This window comes from Montipora capricornis, chromosome 1, assembly GCF_036669925.1.
Source record: "Montipora capricornis isolate CH-2021 chromosome 1, ASM3666992v2, whole genome shotgun sequence".
Lineage (NCBI taxonomy): Eukaryota > Metazoa > Cnidaria > Anthozoa > Scleractinia > Acroporidae > Montipora > Montipora capricornis.
In genome coordinates this window covers 49900185-49915184 of record NC_090883.1, presented here as the reverse complement: position 1 = coordinate 49915184, position 15000 = coordinate 49900185, and the positions used below count along the sequence as shown (strand labels likewise).

Genomic DNA, 15000 nt, shown 5'->3' with positions numbered 1-15000 from the left:
TGACTTTTACCGCCACGACTTTTCGATTCAAAGTCGTCGCAGACCACCTGGCCGGGACGAGTTGAGCACGCTGGGCTGCGCAGTACGGATGCGCAGTAATCAAAATTCCAGAACTCGTACTGGAAGTCGCATTCGTTGTCGATGCTAACATTCTCTATATGTCTCCTAGAAACTTAATCATTCAAAATACCTTGTTGGTTCGGCCACCGTGACTACTTCATTGCTTTGGATTTTCAACGCTTCACTAGGAACAGTTGAACTGAAACACGGTGCGGTGCAACCGGGATTGTTTTGTAATTCCTTCCGGTCACTAAATATGACTTGCAGTTTGTTTGTTTTTTTTTTTGTTTGTTTTTTTCACAGACCAACTTTCTCCCACACTCCAACGCTTAATGCAATTTTGACTGATAATCGTCGATGCTCGATTCATCTTCACATAATGTGCGTGACTATCTCAGACTTTACTTCCGTTTTAAAAGTCAAAGATAAACAAAGCCTCAAGTCTCATATGAGTGGTTTGCTGTGGCCACCTGGTTTTATTTCTTGGGAGTGGGCTAACCGTTAAGTGAGATTTTCTAGAGACCTTAATTCCCGAGAACCAAACCGGAAAGAGTCAGTCCAGTCACTCGTAAATTTTACTTGTTTTCATTTTCTCCACACTTAATTCGAATTTTGTTTGCTGCTTTAAATCCATCGTTTAGTCTTACTTTTCTCCAAAATTACAGCAATTTGAGGCGTGTTGTGTACTCCCGCAAGAAAATTGGATTTGCGGTTACACAATACTACCTTCGAGTCGGATAATAAGATCTTGTAAGAAGAGAATTACTTATTAAACTATGAGTAAATATGATCGCCGATAATGATTTGTATAGTTTTTTTTCGGATTATTTACGTTTATTTCGTTGGTCAAACTGATTTCAAAGCAATAAACCGAGAACCAATTGAATCCAGCACCACGGTTCACTTAACACTGAAATACCCGCGGTGTTTATCATCTTTCGTGGATTTCGTCATTTTAAAACAAGTTCCCGCGTACCTCCCAACAGCACCAGCAAGTTTGAAACAAAATAAAATTCGTGCAAGATATAATCGAAATGTACCGACCTACGGCCCCGTAAAAAGGTCAATAATTCACTTGTCACACTGTTGTGTTCAGTGGTTATTTTAAAACCCATGAAGGAGGAGTGTACTTGAATCTTAACAGCAGCATTCAAAGCTCACACAAGTAAGTTGAGATAAGTGTCCTTTCTTCTAACAATTTGTCACCAGCCATATATTTGTTTGAAAGTTTACATAACATTGATTTTGACATTGGTTAATAACGCTGTTATTCACCGGTGGGATCTTCGTAGTCAACAATTCCTATGAACCCAAGCGTGAACACAATGAGTGCCACGATCCCCGCAAGTGAACAAAGGAGATATCGTGAATTATTTACCTGCAAGCTCTCATAAAACTTCTGGGTGGACAATAGAGGCCGCATATAGTGGAACATCTCGGTACTAGTAAGGTGAGAGAGAACTTCAATTTTATTGACGCGTCTACAACCTTCTGGGCTTTCTGACTCGAACGTCGGGTCAAACCTCGAAACTCATTTACTTCGTAATTTCTTTCAGGCTTAGCCATGGATTATAGGCTGGTCTTCTGTTCCCTGTTATTCGTGGTCATCTCAGTGACTGCCAAATCGACACAACGAGGAAGTAAGTAGATAATTTTCCTATAGCTTAGGGTAAATAAATGCGATATCAGACTACGCCTCAGTTTCCTAATGTGGGTTTTATTACCTTCATGGAAAGTGAAAAATGTGGGCTGTCGAGTGGCCAGTTTATTAGCCACAAATAATTTTAATACCCTGAAACTACTGTAACAGAGCTATGGGAAAAAGCTCTAGGGTGGGTGAGGACATTTAAGGTTTTTATCATAAATCACGAGAGAAAAAATGAAGTGGTCGAATCGCAGTTTTTATCCTGTGAAAAGAAGCATATACAATATTGGCCAAATTTCTTGAGATACTATTATCCTATTTAAATTGAGATAGTATTTAAAGTAAAACTTTTACTAGCATTTTAATATCACCCTGCACTCCAAAGCTGTTGTGAAATTCAAATCAAGAAATTCCGGCCAAGGGAAAAAAGAAATTCCGCTCGACATTCAAGTTAGGAAGAACTTATGTCGGGGACAATTTTTTACCGGGATAAAAATCTCAAGTGACATTAATATTGCGTTAGAAGTGTTAAGGAAAATTTTATTTCTAACGGTCTTCTAGATATGTTTTGTTGGCAAGGAAATCCGATCATTTTCCTCTGCTTTTTCAAGAACTACACGCATTACACAAGAGCTTTAGCTTTAGAGTTCAGCCTAGGAAACGCGATTTTACGACTTGAGAGTTTTTCTCTCTCGAGACTGATCTTTGTTACCGAATTGACAAGTTTATTTAGGATCAAGTTTCCTGGCTGTTTTGAAACAGACCTGTTTCATGTTATTAACTATTCATACCATCATTTATACTGGTGGCGTTTCATTTCCTCTTTTTCTGGAGGCTAAACTTTGCTTCGAATAATCAACACCCAAATGTCTAACAAGGATTCGAAAATTTTGAACACTTCTTAACTAATTCACATTTTTTCATGCGTGTACTTTATCCAATAAGAAAATCAGCACCGTTCATTTAAGAGCGAGTGACTGAATTAACGAAAAGTAGTCGCACATTTGGGATCTTTGCTGCAACATTCTGCCGTTTGTCTAGTCAAACAAGACTTAACGGTTTCCATTTTAATAAGCGTGTTGTTCCCTTTTATGTTTGTAAGCAAGATCGTTGGTTAAAAACCCAAAAGACTGAAACCTGAAAGGTACCAGCGAGATTCGATGGTATATCTTAAGATCGAATACTTCCTCGCTGGTGACTTTGGATATTTTCTTTCTGGCTGAGATCAGCTCCCCACGGAGGAACCTTTTTCTTAGCATTTTCATCCAGTGATCTGCATTAACAAATCTGGCTGACTTTTTAAGCTCGAATTAAAATGTTGTAGTGTAATATTCACTCAATCCGTTCACAGGAATCCTGAAGGAAGCTGTAAAAGTCAGTTTGAAAAAAAAAAAGTCTTTTGTTTTTTTTTTTGACAGTTTTGACATTAATTTAATGAAGGGAAATGATGTCTCTGTCGGCAGTCATCATACGTTGATCACTGTTTAAGACCGGCTCGGGAGATTTAAGAGCTTATAAACGCTGACAAAGACAACAGAGGTGCAGAAGAAGAGTTGATAGGGAATCGGGATTTGTCAATTTCGCAGAAGGTATTTGCGGTTGTCCCGAGAAAGGAAAGCCTGTATCGTATCCCTGTTATAACGTCAGCAACATAAATCAAAAGCTCGATATTTTGTCAAGGTGCTTCACGCATAATAAGGACGTTTTCGCGTCCTGCTCTCTGCGCTTTTTTTCCTTGGTAAAAATCGAAGGCAGAACTTCAGTGTCCGTGGCAAACATCTTTGATGGTTAAAGATCTTTTTGAGGAGTTACTGTTATGTTATCTCCTGTATTTGGATTTTCGTTAAATGGATTACTTTCTTGAACTCGCTTGAATTGCTTACTGGGGTTTTCCCTGTGATTCTTGTTTATCATGTCATTTGAGGAGTTATGCTTTTTTTTTTTTTTCCTTTTTTTCGTTCATAGGTATATTCAAAAGAAGCCCGAACCCATGTCCGCCTGGATGTCCTGGATCTTGTGCCCCGGCATGTACAGCGGTTTGTTGTGCACCTCCTCCTCCACCTCCACTTCCACCACTCCCACCACCACCACCCCCACCACCACCTCCCCCACCCGGTCCCCCTGGCCCCGATGGTCCAATGGGTATGGCAGGCCCATCTGGCCCCGACGGTCCTAAAGGGCCCCCAGGACCTCCCGGACTTCCTGGCCCACCCGGTCTTCCTGGACTTCCTGGGGCTCCTGCTGGACCCTCAGGACGTGACGGCCCAATGGGACCACCAGGCCCCTCTGGACACCAAGTAAGTCTTTCATTTATTTCATTAGTGGTCTTGTAGCTGTTTTGGCATGGATTACGCCTTGACCAGAATGATCTCCTACATTTCCTGATATTTGGGTTACTGCTCGTCTTTGCACAAAACATATCATAGTTATCCAGCAACATGCACTTTTGTTCTCTTTTGTATCCTTTCTTTTTCTCTGTTTTTGCTGCTTTTATTTGCGTTTCGGAGTTCGCCATTTTCCTTCCGTGCGCTACCGTGATTTAAGATTTCCTTTCATTTCCTGACGACATTTCTTACTTATTTTCCAGGGACCTCCTGGTGATCTCGGACCCATGGGACCCCCAGGACCTCCTGGACTGCCCGGTCCCCCAGCACCACCCGGTGGATTGCCACCATGCCCACCAGTCTGTGTCCACACTTGCATCAAGGCCTGCGCACCGACATGTTGTCACGGAAGAAAGAAGAGATCCCACCTCTCGCAGTAAAAACGAAAACAACAACAACTACAACAACAGCTTTTTTTATACTTCTTATCCGATGAGTCAGATAAATTTACGTCACACCGCTGAGCGATGGACTTAGTCCTACCTCTCTTATATTCTCCGTTAGAGTAGCATACTTGCGCAAATCACTTTTGCTTTGAAAGATTATTTTACTGTATATTCACTAGTCAGAATTCTCATCTCGCTTAGTTTTTGTTGTTCTCTTTTGAAATAAAATCGAACAAAGTTGACAGCTTTCAGTGGAGTGTTGCCTCAGATTGTACATCATCGCATCGCAGTTGTCTTTTAAAAGGAGAGTCTCTGCGCTAGATGTGACCTCGTAGACGCATTGAATGAATGAATTGCTTGAAATATTTAATAAATTTTTCTCTTAGTATACGTGTGTGTACTCTTAGTTTGAGTTTTCTCGTCCTTTCTCAAAAGTAAATAACATTAACTATATACTTCTTAGTATAACCTCGCTTCCTCTGTCCGTATTGGACGGTTATGGACCTTGTTTTTTGTTGCTGTTTTTTTTCCCGTTGATTTTGGCCAAAGTGCGAAATCAAAGTAAAGAAACGAGGGGCTCGGAAAGAGGCACTAAGGTAAGTCAGCGGAATGTTCTACTGCCACGAATGATTGGCATGCGTCAAAGTACGAAAACGAATAAATCTTCTCTGAAATTTCGAAATTTCCGAGCATAAATCTTACAATTGGCTTTTTGAAATAGTGGCTTGCAAGATTCGCAGGTTTTTTTTTCACAAGTTTGTTTCACATAAAAAAGCATGGAAAAACTTAGCGGAAAACCTTGCATCAAATTTTGGAATTTTTGCAGGCCATACATACTGTAGAATACGGCCCGCTAAATTGGCCAGTCATAGCGCGCGTACTATATTCAGTTGGCCCTGTATGCATAGAAATTTTAAAAACAATTGCACATAGCATTAAGAGAGCGTGATGGAGTTGAATTTGCGATCAGTAATGGCAAATCCAGTTTGTAGCCGAGTGGGCATGGTTGTATCCGTGAACCAACGTCGCCTGAATTCGCGAATGGGTTTTACAACATGCAGCTTATCGGTGTTTTCCACTTTCCTTAATGATATCTTTCAGACTGAAGACCTACAGTTTTTTCGAAATCAGCACTGTGGCCATGGGTAATTTCATCCTCGTGAAAATGTGCCGACAAAGTGCATACAACAGATCGAATCGCCAGAAATTCGCGTCTTAAAATTGGGTATGTGGTATAAAGCATATCATTGTTTTTCATATGAAGAGGCTATATACGAATTTCATTCAAGTTTTGTCAGGCAAAATGGTCAGCTGGAAGCTCGCGAGAGGGCTATAGAACCCAAGGGCCGTTTATACGTAAGCTGTACTTGCACGCACTTTTCTTCTAATGGAGGAAGCACTTTATTTAGAATAATTTCTGGAATTTGAAGAGATACCGTCGTAAAAGTGGCTTTTTTATCTAGTTTGTCTTGTCTAGCTATTCGCCTCTCTTTGTGTTTCTTAGTCGAAAGTTTTTTATGCCAACTAAGTTTGTAATTAGCAACGAGCCAACCAAGCATAGTCGCGAGGCTGGCGCGGCGGCAGAACCTAATTGCGTGCAAGATTGTTGCAGAGAATTTCACGACCGATCTTTAGTTTGTAATGTAGATTTTATTTGAACCTATAGGAAGGCCAAAATCAGTTGTTTTTTTTTTGATAAAAAAAAAGAGCCAATGAAAATACATTTTATAGATGGCGTTACGGGCGAAACGCGTGGCTACATTTGCAGGCGTAGCCATTTTTAACGTCTCACGAAAGTGTGTTCTATTCCGCGGCAAGTTCTTCTAGTAGTACTTTGAGCAGATTTTTTCTCTTGTTTCATGCTCAGTTGTAGAGTCATACGGTGGGAGTTTCGATACGAAAATGTGCTTAGCGCCGGAGCGGTTCTGCAGAGCATTCTTGCGAACTTAATTGCAAATATTCAGCGAATCAGGAGGTTCACAAATGTACTCAGAAACATGGAAGATTGTTTTATATTCGTGTGCCCTCCTACAAGTGAATATAGTCTGAAATTTGTTGGCCGGTGTCATCCCGTTTCAGTTCACGCAGCTGTAAATTACAATTTTGTCACCCACAATTGTCAGTTTCGAGTATGGCCCTCAGCCTGTGGCCAAGAGCCATACTCGGGACCTCTGGCACAGTTTTTCCCAATACGGACCTCCCGGCCGGCAAATAACATACTTTTTTTTCTCCAGCTTCTCACTGGTCCGGAATCCTAAATCCTTGAATCCGATTGGCTAATCGCGCGCTCCAGCGGTTCAGATTTTCCCATTCGGACCCCGAGTAGGACCGTTCCCAAATTTCCAGCTTTAGTAACTTTTCAAGCTTTTTGTAACAGCGTAGGCCGGCAAATACCGTGTTTATTTTGTTCTACGGGATTGCTGTACTCCGGATTGGAATAAAGTTATTTTATTCTACGGGATTGCTGTACTCCGGATTGGAATAAAGTTATTTTATTCTACGGGATTGCTGTACTCCGGATTGGAATAAAGTTGAGTAACACGCTTCAACTTGAGGCAAAACACATATTCACATTTACATTTTTAGTCGTTTTCGCCACTTTTACGCTGTTACCAAAAGCTTTAAAAGATGTTAAAGTTGAAAATTTGGGAGTGGTCCGTACTCGGGGTCCGGATGGGAAAATCCGGATCGCTGGAGCGCGTGCGATTAGCCTATCAGATTCAATGTTTCTGTGTAACATGACCTTAAGCGTTTTATAACTAGGGATGCTAAAGGCAGCGCGTGTTAAAATTTGGGGAATTCCGTTTTTTTTTTATCGTAGTCACAAATCGCCGTGTTTTTCTATTGTGCGATTTCATTGGCTCCGGTCCAACTTGGAATCATATGCAAGATTAGGGGTCGATCAAGGTGGATAAACACTACGTGTGATTTTACACACCAGTCCAACTTGGAATCACGTGTGAGATCATGAGTAGACACTGATGTACTGTACGTGTACGTGTACGTGTACGTGCACAATCGCCGTGTTTTTCTTTTGTGCGATTTCATTGGCTCCAGTCCAACTTGGAATCATATGCATATGCATCTCGCAATGTTCATGAAGTTCTCCAGTCGAACCAGTTTGTTCACTTATCAAATGGTGAACGGAGATTAAATTCTTGGACTTATTAGCCCTGTTTTTTGGTTTTATTGAACCGTGACTACTTGCAGAGGTATGTGCTTCCAACTGGGAACCTTTCCTGCCATCGATCGAGTTCATCAATGGTACCGACGAGTTCAGGAGCTTGCTTAATACAGTTGCAAGTTATCAAATGAAGAGTTCAACTGGTTAGCAAACAGTTTGTCTTAACAAGAAATTTTAAGCAACTTTCACACTGCACGATAAGTCACTCAGATAATTAAAAAAATTAAGCGTGGCACTCTATCGAAGATATTACCGTTCATTACCTAGGATCAATACTTTTTTATCGATCATTGCTTTTGTTAGTGTTATGTTTATTGCTTGTAATTAGAGCGATTTTCAATTGAGTGTCGTAAAACCAAAACCAAAGTAATTACTTTGGCCAATCAAAAAGGACGGAGACAATCCAGCAAACCAATCAAAACTCGAAGTAATTACACGTAGCCGACACAAAGAGCGGGAAAATGTGCACGCGCGAGCCACGATTGGTTTTGGTTTCACTTCTGATTGGTTGAAAAAATGGCGCGAGAACTTTGAACCAATCACTGAGTGAAGTAATTATAAACCAAAGTAATTATCTAATTACTTTCGACACTCAATTGAAAACCGCTCTATATCCATACTGACACTACATAATCAGGATATAAACTTGCAATAATAAAGGATTAGTGAGGTGCGCATGCGTTCGAATCCCGTTTTGTCATCTACGAAGCATTTGAAAGGAGTTGTACGTTTTGGGGAGAATCCTTTTGTACCGCTTTCTAGTACAGTGTTCAGTATTAAAAGTATTGTACTATATTTATTTATGCAACATCAGCAGTACGGGATATCAGTGGACGCCGAGCTGCACGATTCTCCCATCCAAATACTAACCCCGTCCAACAGGGATTAACTTCGGTGGTCCAACGGGAGTTTCCCTTGGGTTCCCATGGTTCAATTTTTGTGACCTCCACATAAGCAATTACAGTAAGTGTTACGAAATATATATTATTCTTCAAAACTGTGCCTGTGAAATAGAACATTTTCATTTTCAGTGACTGGCAATGAATTTTGCGAGATTTCTAAAATGTTCTTAATAGGAGGTTTCTGTTGCTCTCGTGAGACCTGAATGTTATGCATGAGTCAACGAAAAACATCAGTTGCACGTCAGTATTGCTTGAAGATTTGACACCGCGGGTTTGTATTGTGTGAAAAGTGGTAGAACGTTATCGCTGGTGTTAGGTTTTTGTTAATTGTCAACTGTTTTCCAGAAAAAAATGACCGTGTGTAGCATGGCGTTCTCTCGATAGGATGCGTAGGATAGCTGCGCTCTTTAAGGTCGGCTTTGAATCGAGAGAGTGCCCTCCTCAAATGTTGTTTTCGAAGAGTTTGTTCGGAGGAGCTTCATAGCCTCTTCTTTAACAAAACCCTTCTTGGCACTGGGCGGGTGACGAGGTAAAATGCCTGCATTGGAAGGTTTTAGTGGCGATCGGCTTGTGATATGTTATGACATCGAAAAGAGATTCGTTTTCGAATAATTCTCCCTGTAGTACTGTTTTGTCTAGGAAAATGATTTCCTTCTCTGAAAATTCAGCTTTAAACTTTATAGTTGGGTGGAAGTTGTTATCTTGTGCCTGTGCAATCAACAGATTCTGGAAAAATCCTCACCTAAACCCCACACTATAGAACAGCTAAATTTGCCAAACTCTGTACAATGCCCTACCTTCTCGGGCCAGATTTTGTAAAATACCCAAACTATTCCCTGCTAATCCCTCGGGTTCGTTGACATATGCATTATTCATTGCATTGGCTAAACTAAAATTTACAAAACCAAAGACTAAAAATGGCCCTTTCCTGCAGTGAAGTTACATATTCTCACAGGGACACATCAATTTCTTAATTTACTTCATGTGAGAAATTCCTTCTGTGCGTAGTTGCCACTCCACTGTTCAAATTCTAGGTATCCGTCGTTGTCACTTTAATGCAAGCAGGAGCCTTCCTGACGAAAGATTGTTTGCTTGTGTAAACGGACTGTGATTATTGCTACAAGAAGGTTTTCATCCTTACATCGACCCATCCTGCGTAAACGCCTCCAGGCGTCTTGTTTCAATTAAAACCAGTAACCAATCGTTCACAATCTGCGCGTTACACATATACATGTGACAATTAATTCTAACAGAAGATTTGCAAACGGTATAATTTGCAATAAAAGTTTTTTTTTTTTTATGATAAAATTCCTTGGCCGGTCTTACTGAGCAATGCCGGTATGGCAGTCAATGACGGTCGCTCGACTAGTTTAACGAAAATGTCTATGATCAATCATGCCACTTCTCATTTTCACTGGTACTTTAGCGTGGAAAAACTAAATCAACCCCATACCATGCGTCCATAACGCCCATCGTGAACATACTGACTAACTATTTGGTCACAAGGTTAATAAACCATAGAATAACAAACCATAAAATCGATAAACATGTAATTGCTTTGTTAAGGTTTGACCTTACCGTTTTTTTTTTTCCACATTTGCTTGAAAGCTGCTCGTCAAGGGCTTTGTGATAAAGAAATTCACTTGGCAGAAATCTGCTTCATTAAATCACTGACCAAAGGTGTAACGCGCGGTCGTTTCTGATTCTGATTTGTAATTTGCTTTCAACTTATAGGAATATTACCCACTCGTTAAAACAGTTTGTCGTCCATCTCTTATTCTTTTGAAGCCATTGAAACTGGGGGTCTAATATTTTATTTTTACTAATGAACCGGCAAAACAAACAAAAAAATACACAAATATTACTGATAACTCTCACCTTTTTTGAAAGATTACTGTCATTCCTTTGAACAAAGCTCAATCATTGATTTCCAAGAACTGAAGTTTCATGATCAAGAACGAGAACATGCTTTCCCTTATTGCGTTCGGTCAGCTTGTATCCAACAAGGCGTTGAGGGCTTTTTAAAATTAACTAGCTTGATTCTAATGAATTGAAGCGATAAGCTCTTTTAACCAACCAAATCCCATGAATGAAGACACAATCTGAAACGTAATTGTCGTCTTCCGGGTGGCACTTTTTTTCCAGCTGGTTTTTATTATTCTTTTTATTGCTAGTTCTTTAACCTTCGGATAATAAACCCAACTGATTAACTTATTGCCAAGAAATGGTTACATATCGAATAAACTTGGCAAAGGTCAAAAACCTCAGAGATATTCCAAATTGCTGCCGTGCAAAAAGAATTGATATAGAAATCTTTATTCACATGCACTTATTCTTTTCCGACTTATTATCAGAGCTAAACAGTTTCCTTTTATTAGAGGTACTCGATCTCGACAACCGCAATGAGCTGTTCATGATCAAAGAAAGTAACTTCAATAAAATGAATTTAAACAAATATAAGTTTCTTCTTGTAGAAACTAGATAGGACTGAGCTTTAGGCCGTGAACAGGTACCGGTTCACCTTCTACAGAAAGAGCTCAAGGTTGGTTTGAGGCTCGTTCGATAGGTTAGATTTTGCGTTTAATGATTTTTTGTAATTCATAGATTTTCTCTAGTGTTTTTAATGGTTCCAGCAATTGTTCGACTCAGTTGTAATTTCATCTGGTTTTTTCTGTGAACTACGAAGTTAAAACATGGTAACCAATTGCTCATTCCACCTGTTTGCGGTAAATATTTTGACTATACAACCTGTTGATCTATCAATGAATTCCTCGTATCTTCTTTCAAAATGACGTCATATCTGTCACACCTTCCAAAACATCGATAGCCGCAATGAACGAGGGGAGGTCGCCACCAACACACTTAATGTGAAGAAAAGTAAACGGATCTCTTCTTCACAATTTCGCTTATCACATCTTAAGTATTCCATCAAGACTCTCTCGTCATTGCAGTGTTGCTCTGGAATGCTTGATCAGTTTCTACGCTCTACCAGCTAGTCTAAAGCTTCTGAAGCGTTAAACGACCTGAGGAACCAAAAGTGAAGTTATAAATAATGCAACGTTTTTGGATGTTTAAGGACCTGACGTTGAAAGACGCGAAACACTAGTCGCAGACATCTTTGCTAAGGTAAGGTTTTAAGACTTCCCCTCTTTTGGAGTTCCCCCATTCAAGAATCTTGTTGCTTTATAGAATCCTTTGGCGATTCGTTCACAATGACTTAATGCCTTGATCCCCAATGATTCTATTTGTAAATTCTGGTTAAACAAAATCAAAATATTTTGATTTTACGATCATTGATCTTGATCTACCAATAAGTAAACATTTTATTTCCAAAATATGTTCACAGTCCTAGTTAATAAAAACAACGAATTGTTTTCAAAACCTCAACATTCATTGTAGATTATACTTAGTATTATCATTGCGCCTGTTAGTTTTATTTTAATTTTGTTGTTCAAGACGTTTTACATCAAGGAACAACACGGGTGATGTAAAAAATTCTTGGATTGCCACTAATCGGTGGATTGACGGCCAAACCTTATCGTTATTTGTGATTTAATTTAAGAAATAGTGAATTTATCAGTAGACTATAAGTGAAATTGCAAGAATCTTTGCCAAAGCAGTTTCCCTTCTCTTGTTTGAGATTGTCGTGTTAAATAATGCATGAATTACGGTGAATTCCAAAACTAACGATTTCTGAAAAGTAGCTAATTTTCGTTAAAACCATGGAAAAGTTGCTTGTTAACTTCGTTCTTTATGCCTTTAGTTTTGTTATCTGCTAATTAAGCAAGATCTGAATTGAAACTAGTCCCTAAATTCTAGAAGGCGTTGATTGCCTTTCGCCTATTTCATTTGCAGTAAACAGTTAAGTTATTGCATGAAATAAGAAAGAACTCTTTTTCGAGTGTATAAATGATAAATGTTATTTAGTTGCTCTCAAATGTGATTCTTTCAGGGCTTTCTTCGACAATGGATTGTGATCCACTGATGAAATTGGATACCGATCGTATTTTGAAAATTTTGTCAGGCAATCAAGCCTAATATGCTGCTATATGTCTTTTCTTTTAGATGCAGGGTTTACTATTGGTGTTGGGTTCTCTTATTTATATCTCATCGATCGCATCGGCGTCGTCACTCGGTAAGCTTCTTGGCTTGAGTCTTTTGGTTTTAGAGTTAGGTCATCGCTTTATCATTTATTAACTACAATTACCAGAGGACCTGAATTAGTTTATTTGTTGTAGAGTTCGAGATTTTTAATCTTAAAACAACCCAACGGGCGTAAAATTCCCTGTTCTAAAATTAAATCGTCATCTCCCAAACTCAACTTTTAAACAATTTATAAAGTGCTCGATCTCACGTCTAACGTGCGCTTTTAGATTAATTGTAGATCATGCCAGATTCCACGTTGTGAAGTTCACTTTCTTTTCAAGTGGAGACTATTCAGACTATGTCAAAGTTATAATTATTAACTCGCTTTCTTGTTTACCTAGAACAACTACGGCACTATAAAAGAAGTCCGAATCCATGTCCGCCAGGCTGCCCAGGCCACTGTGCTCCATCATGCCAAGTAACATGTTGTTCTCCAGCTCCACCTCCTCCACCCCCGCCACCACCACCACCACCCCCACCGCCACCTCCTCCACCTCCTGGTCCCCCAGGTATTGATGGGCCAATGGGACCACAAGGACCTCCGGGACCCGATGGACCAAAAGGACCATCCGGTGCCATCGGTCTTCCCGGAGCACCGGGGCTTCCGGGTCTTCCTGGAGCACCATCTGGTACGTTCATTGTAATCTTGTGTGTTTCCTAGATGAAGCTGGCGTGAAGGTTTTTTATTCAACGATTTGTCGATGAAAATGATAATCTTAGCATGCTTAGGTCTGTCAAGGTTTGCAAGTTTTTCCATTGTTAATATGAATCATCAAATGTTCTCTTGCCCCTCTGATAAACTTTAGCATCAACTATATGCTTAGAAATACAGGCACTCTGACTCTACTCCGCATTAAAAAAAAACATGGGCAATAACAATCTCCGTAGCCTTAATGATAATTCGTAAATAACTTTTTTTGCGAAAAAACAAAAATTGGGGAAAGTAGACATACTCATATAATTGTCATTTTGCAGTTGATTGAAGCAATTTTTTTCCTTCACGTTTATCAAACCATAGGTCCACCAGGACGTGATGGTCCCATGGGACCCCCTGGACCCCCCGGAAACCAAGGCCCGCCTGGAGATTCTGGACCACCCGGTAAGTACATGATCGTGCAATTTTGTCTCATTCTTTATTCGTCACTGACGATTTACAAATTTCCTAAGCAGAATTTTACCACGCAGGATCAAACGATCAGCTTGTAAACAGATGTCAATCTGGTGGATTGTAAGCTGTGAAACAAATAGCAGGCTTATCTCCGTCGAATGAAACTAAAATCTTTCTCTGCTACTGTTCGTAGGCCCCCCGGGTCTCCCTGGTCCTGCAGGTCAGCCAGCTCCACCCGGCGGTCCAGCCCCTTGTCCAATGGTTTGTTCTCACACATGCATCCGATCCTGCCCACCGGTGTGTTGCCGTCGCTAAATGCCTGAATTACCGTGACAGCGGCTATATCGCCGTCGCTAACAACCTGAACACATGCCGCATGTGAGCGGTGTTACTGTTGCTTTAGTGTATTGCAGTTTAAGAATGGAGTTTTCTTTTTTTTCACTAATAAAATGATTTGCCAGAAAAAAAATTCGTGTTTGTTTATTTGTTGTCGTTTTTTCTTGTTGACTGTTTCGTTTAAGGAGGCTCGAAAAGGTTTCAACACTTAGAAGACTCTCGGTTTAGATCGAATAACGCTACAACACTGTATCACGTAACATCAATGTTATGGTACCATATGAAACACCGATTATTTCCAAAAAATATGTGATTATTATTGTGATGTAATAAGTTACCTTGGCAACGAGAAAGCCCAGCAAAAACACCCTATATTTTGGATTTATTAAAATACAATAAAAGACGTTCTCTGGATAAAGAGTTTTTTAAAAAGGAATATAAGCTTTCGGCTGTCGATCTACAGCCTTCCACGGCTAAAACAGAGTAAAAGTATGAAAAAAGGTGGCTGTTGTTTAAAAAGAATGCTATACTGATTAGAGTTATTGTCAGCATGCTTGGTAGCAGAGGTGTGCCAGGACTCTAGAGTTTTTCTAATACGAAAAGAGCATTTGTCGATAACTCGAGAATGACTGAAATCAATGCGATGCCCGAAAGACCACGCATGTTTCGCAATGTTTGGCCCATTAGCACATGTTTTAACATTCCTAACGTGTTCTTTCTTGCGGGTTTCAAAGCAGCGGCCAGTTTCACCTACATAACACCAATCACAATCGGCACAGGGTATTTTATAAACCACGTTGGGTTGGTGTTCAATAGGTGGTCTGAATTTAGGAGAAATTAATTCTTGTT

At 39.9% G+C, this 15000-nt stretch overlaps 2 protein-coding genes and 1 long non-coding RNA gene across 3 annotated transcripts in view; 2 read left to right on the top strand and 1 right to left on the bottom strand.

Annotated features, from left to right (window-relative positions):
• LOC138047199 (uncharacterized) overlaps positions 1-10572 on the bottom strand; it is an 18789-nt gene extending 8217 nt beyond the window's left edge. Inside the window, exon 1 of the long non-coding RNA XR_011131796.1 lies at positions 10440-10572. This is a non-coding gene — a long non-coding RNA (uncharacterized lncRNA). The remainder of the gene's footprint in view (positions 1-10439) is intronic.
• Positions 1480-4863, top strand: LOC138054026 (cuticle collagen 2C-like). Its single transcript, XM_068900548.1, has 4 exons — positions 1480-1510; positions 1617-1700; positions 3671-4002; positions 4293-4863. Exons 2-4 carry the CDS (start codon positions 1625-1627, stop codon positions 4467-4469), a joined length of 585 nt encoding a protein of 194 aa, XP_068756649.1. The 5' UTR covers positions 1480-1510; positions 1617-1624; the 3' UTR covers positions 4470-4863.
• Positions 10573-11573: 1001 nt separating the features above from the next.
• Positions 11574-14284, top strand: LOC138054019 (cuticle collagen 34-like). Its single transcript, XM_068900541.1, has 5 exons — positions 11574-11687; positions 12627-12696; positions 13049-13336; positions 13726-13806; positions 14009-14284. Exons 2-5 carry the CDS (start codon positions 12627-12629, stop codon positions 14128-14130), a joined length of 561 nt encoding a protein of 186 aa, XP_068756642.1. The 5' UTR covers positions 11574-11687; the 3' UTR covers positions 14131-14284.
• The last annotated feature ends 716 nt before the right edge of the window (positions 14285-15000 follow it).

Bases quoted from the DNA above. Each gene is read 5' to 3' on its own strand.
- LOC138054026 (XM_068900548.1), top strand. From the start codon at position 1,625: ATGGATTATAGGCTGGTCTTCTGTTCCCTGTTATTCGTGGTCATCTCA. The intron at 1,701-3,670 runs GTAAGTAGATAA...TTTCGTTCATAG, and splicing joins CAAATCGACACAACGAGGAA to GTATATTCAAAAGAAGCCCG. The intron at 4,003-4,292 runs GTAAGTCTTTCA...CTTATTTTCCAG, and splicing joins CAGGCCCCTCTGGACACCAA to GGACCTCCTGGTGATCTCGG.
- LOC138054019 (XM_068900541.1), top strand. From the start codon at position 12,627: ATGCAGGGTTTACTATTGGTGTTGGGTTCTCTTATTTATATCTCATCG. The intron at 12,697-13,048 runs GTAAGCTTCTTG...TTGTTTACCTAG, and splicing joins CGCATCGGCGTCGTCACTCG to AACAACTACGGCACTATAAA. The intron at 13,807-14,008 runs GTAAGTACATGA...TACTGTTCGTAG, and splicing joins TGGAGATTCTGGACCACCCG to GCCCCCCGGGTCTCCCTGGT.